Source organism: Squalius cephalus (assembly GCF_949319135.1).
Source record: "Squalius cephalus genome assembly, chromosome: 24".
NCBI classification, from domain to species: domain Eukaryota; kingdom Metazoa; phylum Chordata; class Actinopteri; order Cypriniformes; family Leuciscidae; genus Squalius; species Squalius cephalus.
Window position 1 is genome coordinate 22,531,721 of NC_137145.1, and position 12,471 is coordinate 22,544,191.

The 12,471-nt window shown below is 38.2% G+C and overlaps 1 protein-coding gene across 1 annotated transcript in view; it reads left to right on the forward strand.

Moving 5' to 3' along the window:
- Positions 1–12,471, forward strand: part of sardh (sarcosine dehydrogenase) — a 55,556-nt gene that overhangs the window by 20,583 nt on the left and 22,502 nt on the right. Inside the window, exons 10-12 of the mRNA XM_079861436.1 lie at positions 6,026–6,116; positions 8,310–8,451; positions 12,154–12,237. Coding sequence (XP_079717562.1) covers positions 6,026–6,116; positions 8,310–8,451; positions 12,154–12,237 — 317 coding nt within the window. The remainder of the gene's footprint in view (positions 1–6,025; positions 6,117–8,309; positions 8,452–12,153; positions 12,238–12,471) is intronic.

Below are 12,471 nucleotides of genomic sequence, written 5' to 3' on the forward strand. Positions count from 1 at the left end.
GAATCGTGTCTCACCAGTGCAGAGCTGCTCAATATTGGTGTGTGTGATGCTTCTGGACACACAGTGAGGCCAAGACTTGGACAATGGCCCAGTGTCAAGAAGGGCAGCATAGAAGCCACTTCTCTCCAAGAAAAACATCAAGGACAGACTGAAATTCTGCAGGAAGTACAGCAGAGGACTGATGCAAAGTTATTTTCTCTGATGAAGCCCCTTCTGACTGTTTGGGACATCAGAAAAATCGATTGTCCGGAGAAGAAAAGGTGAACTCTACCATGAGTCCTGTGTCGTGCCAACAGTGAAGCATCCATGTGTGGGAGACCATCCATGTGTGGGTTTGCTTTTCATCCAAGGAAGTGGGCTCTCTCTCAATTCTGCCCAAAAACACTGCCATGAATAAAGAATGGTATCAAAACGTCCTGCAAGAGCAACTTCTCCCAACGATCCAGGAGCAATTTGGTAATGATCCGTGCATTTTACAGCATAATGGCACACCATATCATAAGGCAAAGGTGATAATGAAGTGGCCCAGAGGTTATTACATTGACATTTTGGATCCGTGGCCTGGCAACTCCCTGGGTTTTAATCCCATAGAAAACCTGTGGTCAATTCTCAAAAGGCGAGTGGACGAGCAGAAGTCCACAAACTGTGAACTCCGAGCCCTAATAATTTGAGTTTTGAATGAATGTTGTTAATAACACAACATGTTAACATCAAAGGCTTTTGGAATCAGTTGTGAGTTGAGCTTTGCTGTGGGCTTCATTTGAGTTGTTGCCTATGTAGAGCGATTCGAATCGGTTCCCTCGTGAGGTTCCACTGTTAAGACCCCAATGTACTTGATGCAAAGTTATTTTTTGCTCTTTGTTCAGGGGTAAAAAGAAGTGTGTAAATAGCTGTGCAATTTTACACTGTTAGCAAACATCCTGACGCTGCCCTTGTTGCTGAGAGCGGCGTTTAGATGAATATGTAAATATATGCTGTGCGCAACAAAAATGACAAATGACAGCAGTGGGAAAAGATTTACCCCCGTCTGATCGTCAGACTGAGTGAACAAATTAACTTGAAAAGATTTCCAGATCTAAGAAGGCGGAGCCCGAGAGCCACACCTACCTATTATATCATTGTCTACCTGTTAAATCTTCAATTTCGCTTGAAGTGTATCGGTGCCTTTAGGGTGCTGTCTTAGAAGGCAGCTGCCTATGTTGGCGGTAAACAGCAGGGCAGCTCTCTAGGTTTTGGAACAGAACCGTGTACTTTCATGCACCTACACACACATTGATGTGATCCGCGTGCCTCATATAGCACTCTGAAGTTTCCTTCTCTCTCAACCTCCTCCTCTCTTTCATTTTATTCTCCCCTGACATTTGCAGAAATACTGCTAGTGATTCGGTTAGTGCTTTGATGAAGAAAGAGAACTGTGTGTGTGTGTGTGTGTGTGTGTGTGTGTGTGTGTGTGTGTGTGTGTGTGTCCTGAGAGAAAAAGATATATGGGAAAGTCTATTCACATGGTACCACTAACTCATGCAAAGCTTAACTCTTATCCCGGCCCCAGTAGTTCAGCTGTAGCAAAACACTGACCAAAGAGTAAATGGTTGTTGAGCCTCTGCAGTCACTGGGGAAGGTCATGGTGCTGAACCAAGGACATTTGCAGGCTCAGACACACCACCTATGCACTGTTTGTTGCATATTATTCTTGTATTTTTGAGCATTTGCACTAGATTTTACACATTGCACATTTTAACACAGAAACCTGAAAGATTTGTTCGTCATGTTCTAAGCTGTCATCATATTGATCTCATGTGTGACTTGATTTTGCCCCTCATTATTTATTTTTCTTTATTATTTAAAGTAGACCTACTATGCCCCTTGTTACAGGAGGTAATATAAGTCACAGTTATCCCCAAAATACCCCACAGATTATTTATTATACCATGTTATACCATCATACCATTTTTGAGTGGAAGGAAAAACAGGCTGTTTTCGTGCATGTATCTTTAAATGCAAATGAGCTGCTGCTTCCCTGCCCAGAAGAGGGCGGAGCCTTTACAGCTCGTGCATCGGACACTCTGCCAAAAACTAAAACATCTGTTTGGTTTTGATTATCATCTCTATCACGGCCACGCTCTTCGTCATCATGGATGTTTTTTAGAGCCCGACCGATATATCGGCAGGCCGATATTATCGGCCGATATTAGGCATTTTCAAAACTATCGGTATCGGCATTTATAACGGCCGATAAATAAATATTTCAAAAATAAAATAAAAACAGACGAAACACCCTTCAACCATGTTATGAGTGTTGGCATTGTATAGTTAGTCCACCAGAGGGCACTCTACACCGTCCCTGTTGGCAACACTCGTGTATAACGGACCACACATTCTGCAACCTGCTGATCCAGCCAGAGTCGGGCAGAGAGAACCGCGAGTGAGATCATCGGTGAAGTGTGTTCATGGTGAGTTGGTAACGACTCACGAGACATACATTGCTTGAATAACAATTAAAAGAACATCCCTATCAGTTCTCTTAACTCAAATAAGGATGACAAAATTCGTGACTCATGTCCAGTTTTGCTGCGGTTAAATAAGCCGAGAGTGAAGCGGAACAACGCGACGTAGGCTATATTCACATAAAATGTTAACACTGCAGTTCACAAAAGTTCATAATGTGCATGTGCTTTAATGCTTTGTCGGTTAAACATTTAATTTTAAATGCTGATGCGCTGTTCTAACGTGTGCGTTTCTCAGCGCGTACATGTGAAGCTCACATGCACTAAAAGCCTTTCTACCAGCGCCTGGATACTGGACTAAGTTATCTTTCGAGTATTATTGTGCTAATACTGTTAAATACACACAATATTTACATAAACAAAGTCGGTTGTCTAAAGTGAAGGCAAAATTGAGAGAAAATCTGCTTGTCAAATGCGTGTACATTAGACATGTCGTGCTCAGCTCTTAAAGAGACAGTAGCAATTGTAAACACATTGCCGCTTGTCCTTAAAGGGATAGTTCACCCAATAATAAAAATGATCTCATTATTTACAGGCACTCTAATGTTGTTCCAACTGTATTAATTTCCTTCTAATATTTTTCTAATATTAATAGTTTGAAGAATGTGGGTAACCAAACAGTAGCTGGTCCACATTGACTTCCAAAGGAGAAAAATATACTATGGAAGTCACTGGGGTGCATCAACTGTTTGGTTACCCACATTCATCCAAATAACTTATTTTCAACAGAAGAAAAAAACAACTTGAGAGAGTAAATTATGACAATTTGAATTTGTTGTCAATTTTAATGTGAAATTGTTGTTTTTGTTCAAAGGACTAAACGTTTAGTCTTAAAAAAAAATCTTAAGTTTGTATTTTTATACATTTTATTTATCAGAACTTTAATATATTTTGATGTTCCTCTGTTCTGTTGTGACAATAAAAGAAACAAGTTTCTTTTTAAAATGCATTATCATATTATTTTAGTTAAAACTCATAAATAACTACAAATAACTAATGTTAGGGAAATTTGTTAATGTTTTGTTGCGCGTTTCTGAAAAAAAAATAAAAAATATCGTCCGATATATCGGAATATCGGATTTTAAAACCAACAAATATTTGTACCGGTATCGGCCTTCAAAATCCTTTATCGGTCGGGCTCTAGTACCCATCAAAAGTTTGTACACACCAATTGTAAAGTGTGTCCAAACTTACTGTACTATAATACACATAAATAATATTGCTACTGTATTATAATATACACATACATAATATCGGCCGATATATCGGTATCTGGCTTTTTTTTATCGGTATCGGCATCGGCGCCCAAAAATCCATATCGGTCGGGCTCTAATGTTTTTTATTTGCATGCATTTCAAAGCCATATCAGTCTAAAATTCTGAGATATGGTTTTCTGAAAGCATTCATCTAAACCATACGCACAGAAAGCTGGATGTCAGACGGCCTGTCCCGGGAGTGTTAAAGGGATACTCCACTTTTTTTGGAAATAGGCTCATTTTACAACTCCCCCAGAGTTAAACAGTTGAGTTTTACCGTTTTCGAATCCATTCAGCCGAGTTTCTGATATTTAGAAGAATATCAGTAACCAGACAGTTTCTGGTCTCATTGACTTCCATAGTAGGAAAAAAAATATACTATGGAAGTCAATGAGACCAGAAACTGTCTGGTTACTGATATTCTTCTAAATATCAGAAACTCGGCTGAATGGATTCGAAAACGGTAAAACTCAACTGTTTAACTCTGGGGGAGTTGTAAAATGAGCCTATTTCCAAAAAAAGTGGAGTATCCCTTTAAACTAATTTCTCTTTCACCTCTTATTGTGCATAAACTGTCAAATACACACAAGGTTAAGTCAAAAACACACAAAGTTAATGCACAAACACATTGCGCTGTAATTGCACATTATGTCTGTGAACGTAAACACCAAGTAAAGAAATCGCATGTGTTTATTAGATCTGTGTATTAAAGTGAAAGCAGCGTAATATACCGTACCTATTGCTGTATATGCTGGTAATATGAATCAATACAACAAAAGAAAAACACTCACTGCTCTTTATTGAATTAACTTTAGTAGCTTTCATAAGAATGCATTTCTTACGTGAATGCTGCTGTTAAATGCTAAACATGGCGGACTGTGTACGGCTCACTCAGGGGAGGAGCTATGCTAATAGGGCAGATTCCGTGCCAGTCGTGGGCGGAGCCTGTTCTAATGTTACGTCACATTAGATCACATTCCTGAACGACTCATTTTGAGACACTGTTTCAGATTTATGGGGAAAATAACAAACTGAACGGATGGATTTTTACCACAATAGGGTGGTTGTGTATGCAAACTGCTGACAAATAAATATATTCAAAAGCAATAAAAAGTGAAGTTTGCATGTTAGGTTCACTTTAAAGAAAACAAAAGTGTATTTTTTGTGTTGTGGATGTCCCAATTGGGAGACAGGATGCACAATATTCAGAGAAATGTTCATGTTATATATTTTGGTCGCATTTGTGAGATTAAAAATGTAACTGGTTGTGTGAAATAGGCACATAACATCGATATATATCGATTGACATAACCCTGAATCTAATAGAATCGCAGAATATTTTGAGGTATTAACAAAAATCGTAATGCTGGCTAAGAGAATCGATATCATATCGTATTGTGAGACAAGATCAGATTTACACCCCTAATAAACATCAGCAACTGCATCAAATTGCATATTTTTGCTCACTTTGGGCCTTTTCAGCCTTATGTATCAACACATATGCAAACTTTTTTTTAAAGATAAAAAAAATATAAATATATATATATATATATATATATGTCTAAAGGTTCAATAAATTGATTTTTCTGAATATTATTTTGTGGTTTAAAACACGTTTCTATACCTTGTGTTTCTTTTTATTCTTTTGCATCTCACTTTTTAAACGCAAAAGCATGTTCTGTATGATTGGCACCTAGACATCCTTTTATTAGAGCGTTCTTGGTTAGACAGCCTAGTGTCTCTCTGCTTTGTTATGAGAGCTCTAGAAATACTTCGTCCGGCGTGAGGGACACGGAGTGTGTTAGAGATAAAGCAGTGACATGGCATGGCACTCGAGGTGGCCATTACTCAGCGACTCTGTGGTTGCTGGCTAATGTTAATGAAGTCATCAGCCAGCTAATGAAGCAAAAGTCCTTTAGAGACACCACTCTCAGTACGGCTCTCACACTCCAAGATCCTTTTATGTGTCTCTCACTTCACAATGTCCTTCATTCCTCCTTGGTATTCCTCTACTTCTGTTCATTATTCTTCTCTTGTCTGCTCAGAGCTCGTGAAGATTGATTCAGTCTGACAGCACAACTCTTCCGGGTAACGTTCATGGTGAATTGATTGGCAACTCTCAGTCAGAATGTTTCTAGACAGGTACTTTGTCAAACGGTGCGGTTTGTTGCTTAGGGTCGTACACAAGTTTGACTGATTGTCTGAAGTGGGATAAAGGATGTAGCGGGATGATGATTGACATATGCTCTGTGATTTGATTGGCAGGTATGATGTTGGGGGGAGGATGCGGCAAAGAGCTGGCTCACTGGATCATTCATGGGCGTCCCGAGAAAGACATGTACGGATACGATATCAGGTAAGTTTAGTGTGAGCAAGTGCTCCTGTGTGTACTACTTTATGTACTGTGTTTGAGGTGGGGCTATGTGTTTGGCCAGCCAATGGGAGACCCATTGGGAGCTTCAACATTTTGTGTCAGACATGACATTAATTTGAACATGGAAGTAATTTACTTATGGTTCAGTGAGTCAAGAACTATTCAGAACAAGTAATTGAGCCAGTTGTTAGATGAGTCAAACCAATAACCCTAACAATCTTTTTGACTGATTTACTAAAGGTACCAGTTCACAAGAGTCATTAGTTCACAATTCAGGCTACATTTAACACATTTAAACAAATTAAAACTGAAGAAGAGGTTTGACTACGTTTCATTTACATGTGTTCATTTACATGTGAGCTGAGCTCATATGCTCTGAGTTTTGATCACTTCTAACGTGCATTTGTGAACACAATTTGCGCCAACTATCTTCCCAAACTTGTAATGAGAAGCACTTATAAACCAGCTGTTGTCAGCCATAGAGAAGCTTTAAGGGCTTCCTGCGGTTTTCTGCCAAACTAAAATCTTGATGGGTTAATGTTTGAAAATGAAGAAATTAAGAAAGCCATTAATATTAGTATTGCAATTTTTCATTTGTAATTTAAAATCATTACATATTTAAAATCATACATATCATCAATTTACACATACTGCGTTTTACTAAACTGGAAAGGGTCACAGCACTTACATATTGTTGTCGTATTGTTAGTTTAACTGCTTCTATTGCTCTCCTCATTTGTAAGTCGCTTTGGATAAAAGCGTCTGATAAATGATTAAATGTAAATGTTAAAATAAAATGTCTATTATTATAATTAATTTTTTTTTTTAATTTGACTGTAAAATGTTATTTTTATTTAGTAGTAATAATAAGAATATTGTTTTAGAGTGTACTATTATTATTTTATAGTCAAAATTGTGCAGCCCTACAAACAATCACAGCAAACCTGGAATTTTTTGTTTTTTTGCATTTTAAATTGCAATTGCAATTTTTAATAGATTAGATTTCTAAAAATTGTGCAGCTCTAAATCAGACTATATTGACACAGGAAACAGAGTGTTTTAGTGTAGTGGAAGAATTCAGACATTCAAGAAACTGTTAACCAAACTAAACATCATGAAGATCATGCTTTCTACTATATATCAAGTTCAGTCATGAAGCTCTAGAGGACTCAGGTTGATTGGTCCTTTACATGCAGTCTCCAAACAATCGCATCATTACCGCATGGCTCAAGCTGATTGGCCTCTGCTGTTCCTGCAGCCAATGAGATTGCTTGCTCAACATTTAAATAGTCTGGTTCACTGTTAGCTGTAGGCTAGTAGGTAGATTTACTGTGAAACCCTCCACCTCCCCCAGCTCCACCTGTCTAGATCTGCTACGGGATTTATCTATATCTATTCATGCAGCAGCAGCAGCACATCTTACATGCTCACAGCAGTGTGTCTGTGTATCTGTTAGCAGTAACAAGTCCATACTCGCTCTGGAGAAGCAATAATCAGCAGCAGTGTAGCAGATCTAGTCCAAATACATTAACATTGACATCGACATTTTCATTAACATAACTAAAACTATTTCGAGACTTGTCATGATTGTGAAGCATGAAGTATCAGGGTGCGTCTCAATAAGACTCTATAAGTCCTCATTGTACATTGTCACTAGTGGTATTAATGAAAAACAGCAGAACTGATATCTTTCCAAAAAAAAATTGTATGGTATTTTAAATATATATTATGATAAATACTTTGCCTGTTACATGTACGTGCAACATTTCAGCCGTAAATACATTATAAATGTTAGCTAGATCATTACCTGTCTAGCGATGTATGTGTATGCTGAAATATAATTAAATAATGGTATAATTAAATAAAAAACATCTATTACGTGTCATTGTGTATTGCGTTGGTTGATTTATGTTTCATGCTTCAGAACTTCCGTTAAGGGAACATAGTGAGCATCGATGCTCCCTGGTGTTCACAGTGCATTGTGGTACTTTTAAGGGAGCGAACTTTTATTGCACTGGCAGGATTTTGCAATTGAAACTGCCCTTAAAATGACCAAGTGTGTTACACGTGTGTGTGTGTGTGTGTGTGTGTGTGTGTGTGTGTGTGTGTGTGTGTGTGTGTGTACTGTATGTGTTTCTCCATTTCTTATTTCATCTCCCTTTGTCTGCATCTCAGGCGGTTCCACCATTCCCTGACCGGAAACAACCGCTGGATCCGAGAGCGAAGTCACGAGTCATACGCCAAAAACTATTCAGTAGTTTTTCCCTTCGATGAACCTTTGGCCAGCCGCAACATGAGGAAAGATCCCTTCCACCAGGTTCTGCCCTTCTCTTGCATCTCTTTATCCCCTTATCAACCACTGACTCAAGACGTCTTTGTTTTACTGTCCATAATAATCATATATCATTTCCTGTACATGCATGTGCATTAGACAAGTGGTTCTCATCCGTACTAATGTGAAATGAATGCTCTTTCTGTCTCAGTGTCCTGCTTTCACACCCGTCTTCCTGTCAGTTTGTAATCGCTTGTGTTGAGACAAAAGAAATTCCACAAGCCTGATCCGAGAACAAGTTGCGTTAATTACATCAAAACGTCAAATCATTATTTAACTTGAGAAATTTCACAACTTGGCAACTTAGCTTTCACTTAGCTAGCCAAAAGTGTTATGTGTGAATCTATTAGCCAGCGTTTTGCTGCCAGCATCTGTGGCGCTGCTCAAAAGACTTGTTGCTAAGCTACTGCTAAAAAGATGATGTTTAAGTGTTTCCAAAAATACCACTTTGTTCTGGCTAGGCTCCAGGCGTGAAGCCGCGCAAGAAGGCTTCATCCTAGTGAATAATAGCCTGCTGAAATATAGATAGCTAGCAATAATAACACTCTGCGTTCATTTAGACCACTGAGCCTTACTAAGATGACTATAAATTAGACATTCCTCTTGAATATTTCATCTCTTTCCGGCTTGGGAATCTTAATCCAGCTAAGTGGGATGTGATACTGATAACTTGGTTAAAAAGACACCTGCCTTTCATCTAATCTCAAAAGTTAACTTTTCAACCTTCATTTATATCAATATGTAAAAATGTTGAACATTATTTTGTGTGTCAGAGGAAATGTTCACCTGAAAATGTGAGATCTGTCATCATTTACTCACTCTCATTTTATTACAAACCTGTATGACTTGTTTTTTTTGTTTTCTGTAGAACACAAGATGCTATTTTGAAGAATGTTTAGGCTGTTCTTTTCCATATAATGTAGGTTTTTATTGGGTTTATACAATACATTGATGTATATAATCGATAATGCAGTATGGCTTAATGCAATCACTAATCGTAAAGGTTGTGATTTAATTAAGTAAATATATGCGCAGTTTTGATCATGAGCTGCGTATGTGAACACAGTGCCACACTTCACTCTGAAACTGGCAAACTGCCAAAATAAAATCTCAATGATTTATCATTTGAAAATAAAGAAATTAAGTAGTGTAATCATTTAACACTGTGCTATAAAACCACCTATTCATTCTAGAATGTTTAAGGATTGTTCACCCGAAAATGAACATTCCGTCAATAATTACTCACCCTCATGTCGTTATAAACCCATAAGACTTTCATTAATCTTCAGAACACAAATGAAGATCTTTTTAATGAATCCGAGAGCTTTCTGTCCCTCCACAGCTACGCAACTACCACATTCAAGGTCCAGAACAGCAGGAAATACATTATTAAAGTAATCCATGTGACTCCAGTGGTTTAACCTCAATTTTAGTGCTTTGTTTGCGCAATAAAAACATACAGTAGTAACGCATGTTCACACGCCTTGTGGTGCCCTCATGAACTGCATTTGAGATTCATATTTTGTAAATAAAGTGGTAAATTATGGGGTTTTTTTGCGCAAACACTCGCGTCACTTCATAAAATTGAGGTTAAATGACTGGGGTCACATGGGTTACTTTAATGTCTTTACTACTTTTCTGTCAATGGAGGGAAACGAAACCCTTACGGGTTTGGAACAACATGAGGATGAGTAGTTAATGACAGAATTTTAATTTTTGGGTGAATTAACCCTATTAGTCTTTCCAAATATAGCAATATTCTTGAGAAAATTACTTTCAATATTTTTTTTCATGTTGGAATATACATCATAGTAAATAAAAAAATAAAAAATCTATGTATATATATATATATACAGTACTGGTCAAAAGTTTGTAAATATTACTATTTTTAATGTTTTTGAAAGAAGTGCTCATCAAGCCTGCATTTATCTGAGCAAAAATATTGTGAAATATTTCAATATAAAATAATGATTTTCTATTTTAATATACTTTATAATGTAATTTATTCCTGTGATTTGACCGGTATGTCAGTCTTTCTCAATATCGTACATCCCTAGTTTTTATCCATTTGTGAAATAAAAGACTTGACATGTCTTTTTTTTTTATCTTTTAAAAACTACTTTTTATGGTGATTTGGTCATTTTTGGAGGTTGCCCGTCCTTTTGTGTTCTACCGGAGATTTTGATCAACATAAGACTGAATAAATGATGACATAATGTTCGTTTTTTGATGAACCATCCCTTAAATTCACAAGCTTTCTATCACTGACACCACATAATTGTATATCCTCAAGAAATCAATTGTGCAAACCTTGACCGCATGCAGATCCTCGTCAGGTTTGTTTTTGCCTCTAGAAACTTCTGCTTTCCATTTATTTTCAATTCGATCTATTTTACCACATACTTCTTTAAATTCCTCTGTTAAGTAACAGCATGGACAAGCATGTACACTAGTGGCTCGTTGGCAATTAATTCATGCGAACGGTATTTTTAGCCTGGGCCTGTTAAAGAACACTAGCATTATCATTATCAAAGAAAACAATAAATAATAGCGTTTCATGCTGGATAAGAACAAGCTGCTGTGCGTGACTCATGGAAAGCTCGTCAGCTCATACTTTACTCCAGGAGAAGAATGTACGGACTTCAAAAACCCTGGAGAAGGAAGGCAAATTGCCTAGCAACCAGTGTTTCTCTGGCCTGGGAGATGGAAAGCGTGAATCTGGCGCTGTGTGGGGGGCCGGGAGGAGGGTGGACCAATTCCTTCTTTTTTGTTTTCGAGCTCAAGAATAGCTGGAGAAATCGTGATGGGCTTTTTTCGAGCGCTGGAAGACAAAAGCATGAGGGAGGGATGCCACATCTGACTCTTTATTCTGCCTAAACTGACATTTCTGCTCAGAATCTGTGTTGATTAGGGGTGTTTGATGAGACACGCATTACTATTACGATTACCTACATGGTTCGGGACCCCAAACCTATGCATAACTTATCCTGCTCTGTTTGTGCTACAGATATATGAATGATACCCCAAATTGTGTGACTAGCTGAGTGGTGTTTCTAAGCAATTAAACCATTTTGACTTGGATCACTAAACAGTTACTTAATAAAGATAATAATAATGTACGTTTGCCGAAGTCGTTTTGTATTGTCACGGTGTCTATAGTATAAAATGATTTCCCTTTCTTGGTGCTAGGACAGAGAAAATCATGTTTATTTGTCATTCGTGTTTTGCTTCATCAGACTTTTGAGAGCTCCAGGGCTCCATGAGAACTGCAGATGAACCTCCCACGGAGAGTCGGATCGACAAAGGGTTATTAACAATACAGTGTTGTTAGAGTAGGGTTATCACTGAAAACTGCATCATACCTTTTCTACTTTTAAACGGCGTTGTGGTAAACAAACTATGGCTTTCTTACCTGTACACGATGGTGTTTTGCTTTAGGAAGTTGGGCAGAACTGACAGGACGACGGTTTACTCAGTGGTGTCGCCTCCTTTTGGGCCCAGACACTGTTCGTTGTCGTCCAGTTTGAAATGTTGACTATTAACACAGAGGTTTTTCAGATTTTGAAATCTCGCGGTGTTCTCTCCATATTTACGATTCTTCACTCACTGTCTTTAGCCTCTGCCTACAACATGCTGGATCCTTCACTGGAAACCGAAATATTTTATGTTTGTTGTGTTATTTAACAGGTGCTCGAGGAACAGGGCTGTGTGTTTCAGGAGAGACACGGCTGGGAGAGACCGGGATGGTTCAACCAAGATGGACCTGCTCAAGTGAGTTTTCAACGCACACACACACTCACACACATACACACACATACACACTCACACGCATGCACGCACACACACTCACTCACTCACACTCTCACACACACACATACACACACACACACACACAGACACACTCTCACACACACACTCACTCACACACATACACACTCACACACACGCATGCATGCATGCATGCACGCACTCACACACACACACACACACACACACACACACACA